Raw genomic sequence first — 17983 nt, 5'->3', positions numbered from 1 at the left:
GGAAGGACTAGTTGGACATATAACTCCTTCTTCTGACTCTTATTAAGCTAGCCACACTAAGGAGAGATTTACAGAAGACAGAGATAAGGCATTCAGTTTGTGGTTCAGGAAAAACAAAACAAAACAAAACACCAGAACAAAACTATGGCAAATAGGACCGGATAGGACCAAAATGGAGAAAATGGAGCTGAGTAAGATTTGTGTTGCCATAGGACATGTAACATTTGTGGCAGGTGCCCTGACCTTTTCTGTCCTTTCTTCAATGCTGGACCCAACAACCATTTCTCCCTCCAACCCCCTCAGAAGGGTACTGTTTGATCTGAGGGTGGGGGCATTGGCTTACAGCCCACAGCCCACAGGCACTGTGCAACCCAGTGCTAGGAGCAGGCAATACCTTGGGAACTAGATTCCAGAACAGTGGGGGGAAGGTGGCTTGAGGGGCTCTGGGTCTGAGATAGAGTGGAATTAGGCAAGGAGTCTATTGGAGATGGAGCAGAGTCACTATCTCTTGCAAGGTAACAGGATACTCAGCTGGTAAGAGCAAGGATGTCAGAAGACGAAGCTTTGGCCTATTACAAAGAACTTGGGTTATTGGGACAGAATGCTGTTGATCTGCTTTCCCTTAATGGGGGCTGTTGGCAAAGCTCTCTTGCTGAGGCTTCTTTTCTGGGCTGATGTGAGAATCTGGCCATTGAAAGCAATGGCCAGAATATAAATGACCTGGAAGATAAAAGATAGCTCAGAAGAAGTATAGAAAAAGATGTGTGCCTGTCACCATGACAATCTGCACTCCACCACTTCCTTTGAATTGTTCTCTTAAGAAAACTTTCCACTTGCCCCCCCTCCCCCCATGGAAAAGGAGGTAAATGGAGGCAGAATGGAGGCTGAGGGTTAGGCTCCAGGGCAGCAGAAACCAAGAGCAGATGGTAGCCAACTGATTCCTGCTCTAGCCCTGCTTCCTTCAGATACTCTTAATATGTTGTAAATCACAGCACTGTTACCCTACCCCCCTTATTTCATATTATAAAATACAAAGAAATGAGGGAAAAGATTGGTTGGCTGTTGGCCACCCACTGCTCAGAACTGTAAGGACCGGCGTTTCCTCCCCGCTGTGAGACGGTGGTTGTAGGGTCGCATCTTCATTTCCACAAAGGGGATGGAGAACTCGTGGCCTTTCCAGTGGTACCAGTTGATCCCCTAGGTGTGAGAAAGATACAATGTCTGGTTAGCCACACGCTACCCTCTTCATAGAATACCCACTCTGCTTGGAAAGAAGGATGATGGTGAGAGCAGGGAGTCTGAGACGAGGAATCAGCTGTTCTTGGTTAACACAAAGCTTTGAGTTCCCAGTAAAGAGAAAGGATCGGAGTCTCATCCTAGCTTTCCCTTCTGGCTTGCATGTGGCCTGGGTCCTCATTGGGAACATATTTCAGGTCATTCCTTATTGCCAAGTTTTATGATTTTGTCTTTCAGGAGTGGCATGTGCCAATAGATGGTGATGAATTTCAGAACCCTGATAGTGTGGAAGCCTTTGGGAGGGAATAACTGTGTTTGACTTCTCACTCTTGATGGGAGATTCAGGTGGTTTCTACTTACCGTGACTGACCCTCTTGGTGTGCCCCAAACTAAGGGGTTTCCCTGGAAGTGGGCCTTTCAGTATTTAAACTGGGAAAGACCTAGTTGGTCCAGCTGAGTCTCCTGATCACCCACCCTGGCCTATGGACTTATAGTCTCTGATTGGAAAAGATGGTCCAGTCCACACTGATATTTCTGATCTCTACCTTCCTGGGATCCCTTTGTAGGATAAAAGAGAGTCTGTGAAGCTGTCCTCAGAATTGATAACCTCTTCCCAGGATCTGCTAGATGAGGAAATGAAAAGGATCTTGACTGGCTGTCAAGGGCTTCTCTGGATGAGTTCTACCTGGTGGGTCCAGTTATTTTCCTTTCCTTTCTCTGGCTTCAGGTATGCCCATCCTCATTCCTAAATGTCTGCATTACTTTTCTTTTTGACAGTCCTTTCTCCAGACTCTATGTATTTCTTTACCAGAAGGGAAATGTAGGACTCAGAGGAACACCTAAGACACAGAGCTCAGGGAGCAGGGCTCCCTAGCTCTGGACCATTCATGGTGGTGGCACATCACCCACCTGACTGTGCCTGGACTCCCCGTACTTCCCATTGAGGTTGGTCCGGTGGCAGTTCTTGTACCACCAAGCTCCCTTGTATGACATAGCACAATTGGTAACTGCAATATCATTGTCTCTGTCCTCTGTGGAGAATGGGCGTCCCTGGTGGTAGCTGAGGGAGTCCCCTGCAAAAAAGATACATTTGTGAGGATATTCCACTTGTCACTCTTTTATCAGGATTTTGGGACATCTGATCCACTCCCAGCAAGGCTTGCTTCCACTGACAGAAGCTTCCATCTACCTCTGCTGTCTACACCCAATTCCTCAGCCTGGGCCATCCACTTCCATGCTGCTCTCTCTAACCCATTTCTTCATCCCCAACATCTTGCTGACAACTCTGTTCACTCAGGCCCCCCTTTCCTCCTCTGGATTTTCCTTCAGGCCTGCACCGGGACACAGGACATTCACAGTTCCTTTTGTCTCCAGAAGAGACAGTGATGAGCCAGGCTAATGTGAACCATTATAGGTCACCACTGAATAGCCTCAGTGAAGCCAGCCTCTCTCTAGAGCACATGGTCAGACCACACTCCAAAGCCCACATTTGGAATTGGTGATGCATGTGGACAGGGACATTAGCAAACTAGAGTTCCCAGCCCCAGGAAACAGGATGATGAAAAATCATAGTCTTGTCATAGAGCAGTGGATGGGACAATGTGGCTGTATCTTGATGAGGAGTGGTCTCAAATAGGAAGATGTGGTCTTTGATTACCTCACCAAATATGTGGTGGGCTATTGAGAAAAAACAATTAAATAATTTTTGTGAGGAGGTATGAGGACTCCCAGGTGGAAACTGTAAAGGGGCATATTTTGGCTAAATAGATATGGAGAAATTACTTAAATATTAGACCTAGTTACGAGTGGAATGGCTTGCTTGGAGATGGGATATTTCCATTCTTAGAGGGAAGCAAAGGCTGAGTTTTTTTCTTTTTTTTTGGTGTTACTGTGCAAGAGCTCATATGAATTGAGTATTTGAAATAAGGGATCTAAATATAATTGATTGCAACAATTGGGAAAACTTTTAGCAGGATTTGTGGTTAGGAAGGCTGGGAAGGGGGCTCCTGCTTTTTATTGACTGGAAGTGTTTTTAGGTGCTCCTGAGCTTGCTTGCTTTAAGCTAGGAGAGATCATAGTCTGATTCTGTGGCTTCTCAGCCCCAGAATGGGGCTTACAATGGCTACTCCATTCCTCTGATGCATTCCACCATGGCTTAACTCTTAAGTTTGGTTTTTGTTTTTTTGGGAAGACCAACCCCTCAGGGAGTGTTCCTAACTCATTGTCATTGTCTCTATCCATCCTCTTCATCTTCCCTTTCCAGTTTCCAAATCTAGAGTTAATCTAGAGTGAATCTAGATCCTATCTATCTAGAGCTAATCCTACCACCTGTAATCCCATCTCTTCTAGAACCTGGAAAAGGCAGAAAAGATTTCTCACTTGTTTTCTACTTTTTAGCATTCTCACCTCTTCTCACCATAAGTCATATCCTTGACCTTAAAAATTACTGGATTAAGCCTACTCCCCAGTGGTCCTCTCTTTGACCATCAATTCCTCGACTATCATATCTACTCACATTCCTGTCTTCTCCCTCTAGCTCAGAATTTTCCCTTTTTACTCACCTGGAACAAATCTCTCTGGCTTCCATCTGATGTTGCCTGCCCTTGCCTCTGATGTGCTGCCAGTGCTGGTCTTTCTGTCCTTCCAGAATCTGGCTCCCCTTTCCATTTTTGCATCAGATATCCACCTCATCTATCCCATACATCAAGTCCTGGTTTTCTCTCTCAAACCAGGGTTCAGATTTATAATTTTCTCTTAATTCCTGACATTAGACAAGGCTCTTATCTCCTGTCAGGATTAATGCAGCAGCTACCAGCTGGTTTCTCTATTCTTTGCTCAGACTTACCTTACCTTGTTCATGGCTACACTGATTGTCCCCAAACCCCACTTCCATTATGCTACTCAGGACTCTCAATGGCTCCCTGTTGCCTATGACATTAAGAATAAATTCCTCTGCTCCCTCAGGTTTCAGGTCCTTTGGGATCTGGCTCTGCCCACCTCCACCAATCTTCTTTCCATTCCTTCTGATTGTGTACTCTGCCCCCTCACTGAAACCCTTCATAGCCTTCCCCTTCTCCATGGCCATGGCTCCTCACTGACTTCTCTTCTAGGTTTTGTTTTCCTTACCATCAGGATCCTAGTCAAATGCTGCTGCCTTCAGGAAGCCTTCTTCAACTACCCAGAACCCCCTTCTCCAACTACCCAGAACCCCCTTCTCCAAACACTCCTTACATTAGAAATGAGTTATCATGTGGTGGTAATTATTTCTTTTTTAACTAGATGTTTGGTTCTTGCAGAGGCCGTGTTTTATTCTTTTTTTGAGTCCACACAATGTGCAGAATGAGCCCTTAGAAGTTGCTCCACAACTTCTTACTGATAACTTGTTTGGAATTTTCAGTTCTAATCCAAGTACAGTCCTGGTTAGAGACTGGGGTGTTGGTAGCCTTGAGAAATGGGGACTGAGAGAAAGGGCTAAACATGGATTGAAGTCCCTGGGGATGGACTGTTACTAGTAGGGCCAATAAAAGTGAGTAACTACTAAAGATAAAGGCCAGGAGAATTGAGCCATATTAAATGCCAGAAAGAGAGGGGATGGGCTCTTCTTCCCTAGAAACTTTCTGATCTAGTAAGAATAACCATTGTGTCAAGTAGCCTGGAGAGGAGGAGCAGCCTAAATAAGCCAAGCCTTTCCATCTTCTGAAGATGAACCAGATTTTTGAGGTAAGGGATCAGACCCTAATTAATTTATGATGGTCAGCCAAGTGGCTGGCAGGATTTGCCTCTGAGACATGAAGGTAGCAAGCAGTCCAACAGCTCTGCCCTCCGTGGGGCCCAGCAGTGAGATAGAGCTAGAGCAGAGGCAGCAGAGGCTGGGCCCAAGTGACACAGATGGAAACCCCAATGTGGAGCAAGATGAAGAAGAAGGTGGGCGGTAGACCTGCAAGGGAGTGGGAGGACTCACTTCTCTTCCTGTGGGAGAAATAAGAATAGTTTTTCTTTCTATAGATATAATTCTAATCTTAGGAGGTGAATAGCATCAGATGATATTTGAAATGATTTAGTCTGACATCTTGTTTCATACGCTCCATTTCAATGGCTATTTTGTGCCTAAGGTGTGGCAAACTGGACCTTTTGTTGGGGAACTTCAGATTGGTCTGATTGTTGTTGGGAATGATCACACATACAAACAATAACAAAAGAAAGTTTGTCTTCTCTTTGGACTATCTGGCTGAGGAAAGAAATAAGTGAACAGATGTGGTAGCTGGAAGACCTTGATGCCCCTCTTAATTTTAAGAGGCATAAAAATGTTGCTAAACTTAGATACCGGTATTTAGTTGCCAAACTGGAGTTAATGAAAGAGCCAACAATTCCATGTACTAAATAGTAGCGTATTTGGCAAAACAGGTTTTATGAAATATGTTATAACAGAGCATGGAAAACAAACGGGCAAAGCCCAGGAAGCAGACTGGATGTTATGTTCACATTATGTTCTATTGATGCCACAGAACTTCCTGAGATGCTTGCTTTGCTGAAGAGAAATGTTTTAAAGCCTATATAGGAAGCTTGACCACCTATGTGGCTTTGGGGGAGGAATGAAAAGAAACATAGCCAGTGAGGAACTTTTAAGTGGCATTGTTGGCTTCTTGACCAGGTATTGTTGTGACAATTAATGGCCCAGGCAGGGCTGTGGGAGCATTTCAGAGAGCGAACAGAATCTGTATTATGTTCGTTAATACAAAGATAGTTTTGTCAGATGTCATCGTAGGGGAGATTTCTACCCAGACGATAGAGAAGTCTGCTCTCAGTAAGAGCCCACAGTGATTAATCAAGGTAAAGAAAATAATCTTTTCATTTACGTTACACTCCCCCACCCTTTTAATTTTAAAAGCAAATTTCCCTTCATTTATCATATTTTTTTCTGACTACTTGGTAAAGTGGGGCAGGTGTCATTATCACAGTTTTCCAGATGAGGAAACCAAACACCTGAGAAATGGATTTTAGGTCACCTGAGTGGTCAGAGAGAGCTGGACCCAGAGCCTGTGATTCTAGGTCTGACCATTTTTGTTGGTTGGCAGAGAGTTCAGGGGCTCTGTGGGTGCAGCCACTGCCCGATACAGCTCAGGCCCAGGATGAGGATGGGTGGGGGTGGGGCCCTTATCCTGCCATATGTGCCCTGCCCATGGGGTCTGCTTAGGGGGTCAGAGGTACCGGCAGTGCCGTTGTAGATGCCTAAGCGGAGTTTGAATAGACTTCTGCTGTCCTCGACGGCGAACTTGTCGTAGTAGGCAAAGACAGCTTCCTGGCTGTCCCGCATGTCCACACGCAGCTCGTAGCGGCCCTGGGACGTGATCCTGTGGATGTTGTCCAGCCCTGTGGAGAAGAGCAGAGGGTCCACTGAATCCAGCCCCCAGAGGCTTTGGACATGGGAAGGAAAGTACGACTGTGGCCTGGAAACAGATGTTATGGGTGGAGGAGGGGAGTTCAGAAGCTTTGCCTTCAGTGCTTCTCAACTTGTTTCCAAACAAATTCTACTGGACTCTGAATTTCCTTCCCCCAGAGAGGCCAGCCTAGTCTGCTGATGAGTTTCCAGCAAAGGCTTCTTAGGGATCCTAATGTCTCATCTTGAGCCTATAACTGACAAGCCCTGAGCCCTAGGCTCCCTGCCACCTCCTCTGTCAAACCATGATGTCTGAAGAAAATACGAGAGGCATTAGCTATATCGGCAAACACAAATCTGGGTATCCTCAGTTAGTTCTTCTTGTTTTGATTGGTTGATTGATATCTGCATTTTAGGTACATGCCCTAGGACCTATACCAGGTAATGACATTAAAAGATATGGTCCCAGCCCTGAAAGAAGCATATATAGTCCAGAGCCAGGCATGGTATCTCATTCCTGTAATCCTCTGGAAGGCTGAGGCAGGTGGATCGCCTGAGCTCATGGGTTCAAGACCAGCCTGAGCAAGTGCGAGACTCCCATCTCTACAAAATAGCTGGGCGTTGTGGTGGGCGCCTGTAGTCCCAGTTACTTGGGAGTCTGAGACAAGAGAATTGCTTGAGCCCAAGAGTCTGGGGTTGCTGTGGTAGGGTGCCTTAGCAAGGGTGACAAAGTGAGACTCTGTCTCATTAAAAAAAAAAAATAGAGAGAGAGAGATAGGAAGTACAAGGGGTACTGTGAATTGGGCTACAAAAGGAGGAGTGGCTATTTCTCCCACAGGCAATGGGTGAGAAAACTGGTTAGTATAGATACTGTGGAAAAAGAGTTTTGCCACGTCTTTGGATACACATAGGCAGATGCCAAGCTGTGAGCATGAGGGACAGCTGGCTGAGAGAGTTCCTTATGGTAGGGACACTGGGGAGTCTGCACATTTGGACACTGATGTTGAGGGAATGGGAGAAAAGCAGGTAAGGTCTGCAGTGGTGGAGACAGGTTGGAGGGGGCTGTACCTCGGCTAAGGGCTCGGCCTTCACCTGGTGGTGATATGGAGTCACTGGGAAGGTTTACAAATGAGGTTAACCATCCATTGCTCATATCTAGAGCATGAGGAGGGTCATTCTAGTGACCGTGTGGACACAGGGTTGGTGCTGGAGGCACGGGGGCCAGGTTGGGGGCTCGTATCTGGCCAGCTAGGAGAAGGTGGAGGGGCTTGGATGAGATTGTGGCAGGGGAGAGAGAAAGGAGACCAAAGATAGGGAATATGATCACCTGCCTTTCTCTCTGCCTCCTTTTACCACTCTGTGAAAATCTGACCATGAGGGAGGTGCTGGTAACAGGGTACTGAACGCTTTCCAGGATGGGCAGCACCACCACCTGCCTGGCACGGGCATTTCCCTTCTCACACCAGTTTGGTTCTCTGTCTGTACCTCCTGCTAGTGTCAGACCTCCTGGAAATTGCCAGTCACCTCTAATGCCACTTTCATTTTTTCCCTTTCCTTCTCAAGTCAGGTAATAACATCCTCCAAGAAGCAACACAGAGTGACTGGCCTCATTTCCTTGCTCGGCAGACTGACTGGCAGGCTGCTGGACTCCCCAGGAACGTCCAGGCTGTGGCTCTCTAGGCCCATCCCCACCAGGCAGCTGACTCCGTTTGTAGTTGCCTGGTGTCAAGACCCATCAGCATAAGAGACTATTAATGAGGATGGGAAGAGACAGAGAAAAGAGGAAAACACCACAATAAGATAAAAACAGATCAATAGTGGAGGCAAACAGAGTAAGAGGTTCTGAAAGCAATTCACGAGCTGTCAATGTCTCGACAAACACAAGGTTTCTGGTAATCCCAGATGGACACAGAAAGGGGAGCGATGGATGAGAAACCAGAGCAGCACAGCAAGGAAAAACAAAAAGGGGGTGCTACCTAGCCAAAACTCATCCTCCAGGTTCCCAAAGCCAACACGGTAATCAGCCCATTTCCGGAAAAAATCAGTTTGGCCATTCTGCCGCCTCTGGAATACCTACAAAGAGAAAGAAAAAAAAAATGAGGAGCTGCTAAGGAAAATGCAGTGTAATAAGTAAAATTGATATAACTGGTTTTATATCTCCAATGACAAAGATGCTCAGCTAAGGAGCATCTCAGAACAGGGCTCGGCATTTACACAGCGGTTTTTGTAGGTGCTGCTCTGAGCCCTTCTCCTGAAGGGCAGAGGCCCCTGATGAATAGGCTGGAGTATGATGTTGATGCTAATTTGCACCCCTGCAAGGTAGAAAGGATTCAGGATACATATCAAGCCTCCAAATAGTCAGGGGAAATCAGTTGGGCTCTCAAATTAATCTCAGAGTGCAGTGGAAGGCATTTCTCACCGCAAGAACAGGACCAACTTCAAATCACCTAGTAACTGTCATCATCCTGTTGCGGGCAAAGCAACTGCACATCATTCACTTTCTGAGCTGTTTAAGCGCTGATTTCATTTAAACTCCAATACATCAGCCTCGGCTTCAATTTCCAATTATACTTTATGGAGGAGGCACAAATATGTCAGAAACATAGAAGAAAATGTCTCCCAAGAGTAGCTTTATGAACCCAGCCACCAGTGAATTCCATTCAAAACCGCCCATTCTGCACCATGGAAAACCCAGTGCTGTGTGTTAACAGAACTGGAGGGGCAGAGGGGTGGTTGGGGCTCCCTCCCCAGGGAGCTCAGCAATGCACTGAGCAGTGGGGCTATTTGTGAGGCTGCCCTTTTTCTTGTGTCCTGTCATGCCTTCTCAGTGTGGGAGGAGGGTGGTGACAGAGGATGGTATCCTCTCTCTTTTCCTGACCACCTGTATTCCCTGAAGGCTGTGATAGGTCTGGGGAAGCATCAGGAAGGCCAGGGAAGGACAGGTCAGGTGGCCTTTGTAACTGGAGATGGGCTGTCCGTGTTCTGCCCTTCGTCATATGCAACCTCCAGTGGGAGGCTCCTAATCACCTCTCTTTAGAGAGGCTCACTTCTTTCTGAGAGGCGCCTCTTCCCCCACTGCCTCCTTATAGCTGCTGTCCTCAGCAGGCAAGATCCCTGGCCTTTCAGAGCCACCAGTGCCTTTCCCTAGCACCCTCCTGCATGAACAACTCTCCTTGCAGAAGGGGCAGGAGGGAAACAGACATCCTGGTGGCCCTTCGCTGGACCAGGCCCCTGCAGTCTTGATGCATTATTCCTTTTCCTGCTCAGCCAAACCTGCAATTGGGCTGCCAAATGAGGGTCCTTGAGTGGGAGCGACATAGAGGGTGAGATAAAAGGACAGTCAGAAAGATAGTCTAGTTTGGCTCAACAGGTGCTGAGCAAGGTGTACCAGAACTCTAAAGATGCTTTCATGCAAGGAAGATGGCTTCCTGTACTTACAATCCAGCCTCCCCCGTCGGTGGTCATATCGCAGTACACTTGCAACTTCTGGCTCAGCTCCCCATTGAGGAAGATGGTGTAGACCCCACTCAGAGTGTCTCCATTCATCAAATGTTGGGCACAGTCTTGAGGATGAGGGAATACCCGGCCCCCTGCACAGGAACAGAGGCAATTTCCAGAAAGGATCCTTTCTCCCACCATGCATAAGAGCCCCTTATATCCAAGAGGGTTTTAGAGGGCTCCTGGATCTGTGTGGTGTGGGGACTCCACTTCATCCTGCATTTTCCCTGAACTTATCTGACAATTTTTATGGGATCTGAGGACCAAAGGGTGGGTTCATGGTCTGGCACTTCTGCTAACCTATTTGTTTGACTTTAAGCAAATGGCCTCACTTCCTTGGGCATCAGTTTTTCCAGTAAAATGGGGATAATACAAATCTCCCCCTCTTGAGGTGAAGATGTGTGAATGCAGCTAGTGATGGGTTATTCAGGCAGTGACTACAGATGCATGGGCTGCAGTAAATCCCTATAGGGTCCACCTTTTAACATGATGAGCAGCACCTAAGCAAAGCCTTCTGCCTTCTTCACAGTGGCCTTTAAGGAATGCCCAAACAAGCTCAGTGTTAGCAAGAAGATGAATATCTATTCCCTGTACAAAATAATCTCCTGATTGGACTACACAATCAAATGGCCATGTTTTACAGTTCAGTTTGAGTTTAAAGAGAGGGCACAGGGAGTAAATTGCAGCTCATCTTTCAGAGAGAACAGCCCAATTTGTAGAACAATATCTAATTAGCTGAAAAAGAAGTTTAAATCATGTGTCTTGAAGAGCTTAGCTTCAGGGCAAATTTTAATGCTTAGCAGGCAAACCAAGAAGAAGAAAGCCCACTGGAGTTCTTCTGGACTGCAGGAGCTGAGAGAGCAAGCTAAAGGCGGGACTTGCAGTATGAGGAGTGGTGGTTTTGGTGCTCTGTACATATAATAGAGAATGTGATGTGACTGATGGAGTTCTGCATCCTTGAACTGTTTTTCGGATTTTTAAAATTTCACTAATAATTAATTTTTTAAATTGTGGATTAATATGAGGGTACATACAATTAGGCCACATTGCTTGCATTTGCAAGGCAAAGTCTGAGTGATTGTTGCAGTCCGAAAGAGAGGCTGGAGACCTCACCTGTCAGTCACTGCAGTGTCCCCTAGTGGCAGAGTCAGCACATTACATGTGTGGCATAGGGCTGCTTGGAAAGCCTGCTGATGGGTCTGAGTAAGTGACAGCAAGAAGGTGACGTAGCAACCTCATGGACAGCCATGGTCATCTCAGACCCCATCACAGATCATCAGTGAAGCATCCTGTGTTAGGAAGAGGTAATAGGAATCCAGTAGACTTTAGACAAGACCCTTCTGGAGGTGTCTTATCTCCTCTTTGTACCAGGAGTGCCCTTCATTTTGCTGTCACAGCAGGGTGAAGGAAGCACCATTTAAGGTGATTTAGAACAAAGGCTTTGCCTATTCTAGGTGTGCTTATGCCAGGGAATAATAATATATTTCCAAAGAACTTGTCTTTGCAAAGTGTATTTTTATTTCCATTTAATTCTTGCCAGAGACTTGAGAGGAAGGTTGATTGGTATAGATCACAGACTTATTTTATGAATAAGAAAACTGCACTCAGAAAGATCATGGCTTATTCAGGTTGCTTGGACTTACATTTTCAGACCCCAAGTCAAGTGCTCTTTGCAGTCTATCAAAAAAAGGAAATACAATGCATGATGGAGTTTACTGGAGATCTACATCTATCCACACAACAAAAGATTAATTAATATCTGTATTTATAAGCATATAAAACTCAAAAGACTAAAGTTTTATATTTTACAAAAAGTTCTATGTTCAAATTAAATATCTTTTCCCCCTCAACTGATTTCCCTAATAGCTACAGAAAAGCTGTTAACTGTCATCTCCATTGTGCCTAGAATTCTTTAAAGTTCCTGATCCCACCTATTCCTAGAGGTTAGTTCCATCTCAGGGAACACATGTGAGTTGCCCCTGTTCCCTGTGCCTATTGCTTTGGGACCACTGGCTTCCAGGCCATTCTTGATCTAATCTCTGAGAGGGCAACCAGACTATCTGCTTCCTTTCCTCCCCTCTTCTCTCACTTCCTTAGTTTCTTATCAGCACATAATGTTCTTCATCTTCTGCTCACTCCTACTTTATGCACTGATAACCCTTTCTATTGAAGAAAGGTTTTTCATTAAATTGACTCAACTTCTTAAAGGAGCCAGAACCCCAAATTGCTTCCAACACCCAACGTGTCTTCCTCCAATCCCCAAACAGCAATCTCACACAAATACACGTTAAAACCAAAGCACACTTCAGAATAGGAAAACAAATGATCTTATTATATGCGTGTACAGATGTCTTCACATTGATAATGTAGATGATTTAATACAGTAGAACCTCTGTAAGGTGACCACCCGGGGGACTGTAGTGAACTGGTCAGATATGGAGGTGGTCAACATAAGGAACTATACCTATTGTACTGAAACATACATGTGGTGCATGTCTGGTCTATGGAAATTAGGTTCACTTAAGGAGGTGATCAGTGTAGGGAGGTGGTCAGCTATGGAGACTCTATTGTGTTTATGTGATAGACACCTTTAAAAAACTCAAAGATATTAGCTGCTTTATATCTACACCTATGGCAAACAAATGTAAGTAAACTAAGATGACTTGTCCTAAAGGAGGGATGTTTTGAATGACTATTCTATAAAAGAGAGATTAATTTTTTTTAAGTCAGAAAAAGGGGATGAAATTAACTTAAGAGAAATGTGTTGTCTAAGGGGTGCTAAAAGGGTGGATGGGATAGAGGTCCCAGATTGCACCCTGGGAAAGGAAGGATCATGCTTTCTTCCTTTCAGGCCTCTAGCATTGAGCCTGTTGGTGGAGGCGCTGATGAATGCACTTCCTCACTTTTGACAATTTGTAAGACCATCTAGTTGTTTAGAGACTCTATTGGCTGTCATTTAGTCTGTGGCACTAATGTAAAGATGACCAACAAGCATTCTGCTTATGCATACGATCAGCAGCAGCAACCTGGGATTTTCACTTCTTGGGAAATTCCTGGGTTCCATGGCAGGTCTTCTGATTCAGAATATCAGAGTGTGGGTCCTGGGAATCAGTGTTTTGCCAAAGATCCTCAGACAAGTTTGGAGATCAGCTGCAACTGAATTTCATTATTTGCCTAGTATATTCTCCTTTTCTCCTCAGAGAGGACAAGAGGTAAAATTGGTCAACTAGGCAGTGCCCCAGGGAACCTGAGGTCTACTTTCTCTGCATAGAGACCCAGATGGCTGGGTGGATAAATGTGGTAGGTTGAATTGATCTCAGTCTTTCCCTCTCTCTTTCTCAGTAGGTATGTCCTGAGTGGGTTGGTCCTAAGATTTAGATTGGGTGAGATGGGAAGGAGCAGTGATGAGAGATTCTTCCTACTCAGCCTTGAGTTTATGGCTGTGTTCCAGTTTTTAGCATTTTGTTCTGCTTTGGGGGTTATTAGACTTTGGCTTAGCTAATGGTAAAGAACACATTGATTCCTGCTTTGCTGTGTTCAATGTGAACGTACTGGGGCTTCATATGTTTTCGGAAATTGTCAGGGAAGATTTGAGGCACTCCTAGCTCTCTGGATGTCACACCATTTAATATCATCAGAAGCTCGCCTTTAACCCTAACATTAATCATCCCAGTAATTTTTCCCAAGGCAGAAATTTAAGACCAAGTGCAAAACTAGAAGGCCTTTTTTTCCTTGGAGCAATAACTGGAGCCTTGCCTGACAAAGAAGCTTTTTTTTTTTTCTTAAGAACAGGCTGTGGTGCTGTGATAATTGCCAAGTTAAGAGGAACACAACTCAAAGTGATCGGTACACTGAACTGTCTCATAGTTAAATGTTTCTAGATGTAATTGTGAGATCAACAGGACCAGGGCACTCACTGGAAGAAGTGCTCAGAAATTGGTTTGTGTTGAGCGTTGGAGGCTGAATGCTGAGTGGAATGGAGAGAGTTTTGTGACACACAGTGTGAGCCCATGGTCCCAGCCAGCAGGGAGGGAAAGGCAAGGCTTTCTATGCCCCTGCCCTACCTATATTGGATCTTTGGGTCCCGTCATTAAAGTGGTCAGATTTAATAGCTCTGGAGAGTGTCTGCCCACTGCCCACTCCATGGCCTCAGCATCAGGACAGAAGCTTGATGCCCGCATGTTTCTCTGTAAGAACAACCTCAGCAGGCTTCTCTTTAAAAATGCAGAACAAAGCATGTTCCCCATAGAACCATAGGCGACCACCTTTGGCTACCAGCACTTAAATTTGATTTTCCCAGAAGTGGGTTTATAGTTGTCTGTTAGAATTAATAATCCATATTTGAAAAGTAGCTGGCTTGCCTATGGGGGGCAGTCTGAACCTGTGGACAAGAAGGTTAACTTCTCAGCCCACAAGAGCTGTCAAACCTACCACCTTAGTCTCCTCACAGCACCTTGTAATACATTTACCTGTTTATTCTCTTATTTATTACCCTGATAAAAAACCAAACAAAATAGTACCAAAAAGAGAGAGGGAGATTGGAAGAAAGTTTTCAAGTTCTATCTAGCTTCTTTTCCATATGCCATGGAGTAGTCATTACCTACCCTTTCACATGTATGTGAAACATAGAGATGAAACTGAAACTGTCATTAATAAATGCATAAAACATTTATCTAAAAATATTAATAGAAATAATAGATAATTAGGTTAATAAGGGTATTCAGCAGGATTTCTAGATACTGGATCAAGATAAAAAATTAATAGTATTGTTTGACATCAGCAATAATCAACTGGAAAATTTATATTTTTAAATTAGATAAAAGTCACAAAGCAATACAAAATCATATAAGATTCAGAAATTAGCCAAGAACATAAAAATGTCATTAACATAAAGGTAAACCTTAAAACTCTGTTTAGTTTTAATAGAGTTCATAAGGATGATTTGAATACATGAAGGTACATTTTTTTTAGAAGGGATAACTTAGTGTTATATGTCATTAAATTAATTTATAAATTCATTGCACTTCTAAATTCAAATTGAAATTTCTTTTAGGGAACTTGACAAACTAAACTGAGATGCCTATGGAAAAATAAATGTCACCAAATAGCTAAGTTATGCTTGAAAAAGAAGACTGAGAAAATTTGTTCTATTGTATAGTAAGATATTAAGCTATACAAATAAACACACTATGTTGTTTTTGCAAAAGAATAGATAATAGACTGTGGAGTAGCATGAAGAGTTCAAAGGTCAGAGACAGATCTATGTACATATAAAAACCTAATAATAAAGCACCACAAATCAATGGAGAACAGATGGATTATTTAGTAGATAATAAAAATAATGAAAACTGGTTCAGTCTAGAAAGAAAAATGAAACTGTATCTCTACCTAATACCACATGCTAAATAGACCAAATGTAAAAAATGAAAGTAGAAATTCAATAGAAGGCTGCATTAAAGACTACCATTTGGCCAAAAGCAGGAAAAGACTTCTTAAGAAAGATTTCAAAAGCTTAATAATAATAGCTAATACATATTTACTACAGGAACTCTAATGTGGTACCATAGAACAATGGTCAAACTATATGAATAGGCAATTTACAGAAAAAGAAAACTTAAAGGCTGACAAATTTAAACTCAAACTCATTATTATTTAAAGAAATTCAATTAGAACAATGAGATATTAATTATACCTATGAGATTACCAAAAATTATGAAACTAGATCATGTCAAGTCATTAGGAGGAATGATGCATGCCATTAGGAAATAGGAGCCTTCATGCACTGTTGGAGGGAATGTAGAATGAATGGTACAGCCATATGGGAGAGCAGTACTTAGTTAAATTATGTAAACCCATACCCTAAGACCCAGCAATTCTTCTTCTGGGTATGTATCCTCACTGATCCATAAGTGGACATGTACATTTACGGAAGCATCTTTTGTGGTGGTGAAAGTTGGAGACAATCTGTTGTCCATCTTTGGGCAAATGGAGAGGTAAAATGTGATGGGTACACATCAGGAAGTATTTTTCAAGTTAGAACCAAAAAAAGTATATATATAAAGGTTTCAAAATGGTTACATAGAAGTAAGCTGGGTTCACTCCTTTCCACAGAAATCTAAAAACAAGTATACAGTGCTGAGATTATCACCAGCAATATCCTAGACCTCAAATATGAACAAAACAGTTCCTGAGGCCACAAGGACATGATAAATCTCTGTGAAGATGTAAAAGAATTGAATTTCTGTATCTGTGGTGCCCTTCCCCCCAATCGGCCTACACTAAGTACATGGAAAATTTCTCCCTTGCTCACAGTTTGTATACTAGAAAAAGCAAGGTCAAGGTGGAAATTAGCATTCCCACCTTCTTGGGTTCCCTAGCAAACCTGTCCCTGCCATAACCCACAGGGCAGCATAAGGAATGCAGGAATAAAGAATGGAAAAATATCACTGAAAACAGGGGAGGTGGGGCAACCATTCCCCAGCCCTGAAAACTCTACTGGGTAACTTGGTCCCAGGAGATGCCAAATCAGAGTGACTGTTTATCAGTAACATGCTGTAGGAGTTTTGTTCCACAAGTCTCCTGGGCATAAACTACTAGCTAACTTTCCCACCCTAGTGAACTAGCTGCTTTAGGACCGCACTCATTCAGGACTGATGACACTCTGATTGCGTACTACAGTCAAGGCAAACCTGGCATTGAGGTGCCATCTAATGCCAAAAAGGAGACAGCAATCTATCAGGAAAAAAAAAAAAAAAAGATAATCAACAGGTAAATTACAAAGAATATCTAAGTAAACACGTCTAATAAAAGCCAAACCAAGCCAGACAGAGAAGGCTAGAATAAATAACTAATACTTCAATGCAAAGACACAGACATACGTACAGCAAAAAAAAAAAAAAAAAAAAAAAGAAACATGGAACCATGACCTCCCCAAATGGAGGAACAAGTGACTGACTCTAAAGAGACTGCTATACGTAGACCCTCCTACCAAGGATTCAAAAAAAGCAGTTTTAAGGAAACTCAGTGATCTCCAAGATAAGACACACATACCCTCCCCAAATTAAAAAAATTTACCAAAGAAATTGAAGTAAGAATAATAATAACCCTCCCCCCCCCCAGACATTTGGTAATGAGAAATACATTTACTAAACTGAAAAGTTTATTAGAGGCTCTCAACAGCAGAACGAATTAAGCTGAAGAAAGAATTAGTGAGTTTGAATATAGCTATTTAGAAATATATAGTCAGAGGAAAGAAAAGAAAAAAAATGAAAAGGAATAAAGATAACCTATAAGACATAGAAATTTCCCCCAAATACCAAATCTAAGAATTATTGGTGTTTAAGGTGTAGCTGAGGAAGAGCAAGGGATAGAAAGTTTATTGAAGCAAATAATAACAGAAAAGTTCCCCCAAACTGAACTTTTGGAGAAAGTTAGATATTGAGAAAGATAGACATTCAGGTACCAGAAGATCAGAGAATTCCACACAGACTTAACCAAATTGAGAAAGATAGATATTCAGGTACCAGAAGATCAGAGAATTCCAAACAGACTTAACCCCAATAAGAAACACTCAAAAGGTGAAGAATAAAGAAAAGATCCTAAAAACAACAAGAGAAAAGAAGCAAATAACATAAAAGAGCTTCAGTTCATCTGGGAATAGACTTCTCAGTGGAAACTGAGAAATTGGGATATTTTCAAAATGCTGAAAGAAAAAAAATTCTATCCAAGAATACTGTATTCAGCAAACAAATCTTTCAAATATGAAGGAGAGATAAAGTAATTCACAGACAAACAAGCAAAGAATTCACCACTACTACACCCATCTTACAAGAAATGCTAAAGGGAGGTCTTCAATTTGAAAGAAAAAAAAAT

General features: G+C 43.2%; 1 protein-coding gene across 2 annotated transcripts in view; it reads right to left on the bottom strand.

The window, feature by feature from the left end:
* Window positions 1–956: 956 nt before the first annotated feature.
* TNR (tenascin R) overlaps window positions 957–17983 on the bottom strand; it is a 77746-nt gene continuing 60719 nt past the window's right edge. For both annotated transcript variants that reach the window (XM_003785688.2, XM_023510775.1), the window contains 5 exons: window positions 10052–10203; window positions 8590–8686; window positions 6445–6606; window positions 2146–2309; window positions 957–1197 (listed from right to left, as the gene is read on the bottom strand). In XM_003785688.2, coding sequence (XP_003785736.1) covers window positions 1078–1197; window positions 2146–2309; window positions 6445–6606; window positions 8590–8686; window positions 10052–10203 — 695 coding nt within the window. In that variant the 3' untranslated portion in view covers window positions 957–1077. The remainder of the gene's footprint in view (window positions 1198–2145; window positions 2310–6444; window positions 6607–8589; window positions 8687–10051; window positions 10204–17983) is intronic.

This window comes from Otolemur garnettii, unplaced genomic scaffold, assembly GCF_000181295.1.
Source record: "Otolemur garnettii isolate 467f Iridium unplaced genomic scaffold, OtoGar3 scaffold00016, whole genome shotgun sequence".
NCBI classification, from domain to species: domain Eukaryota; kingdom Metazoa; phylum Chordata; class Mammalia; order Primates; family Galagidae; genus Otolemur; species Otolemur garnettii.
The sequence above is the reverse complement of the archived record's forward strand: the minus strand, read 5'-3'. Positions and strand labels throughout refer to the sequence as shown.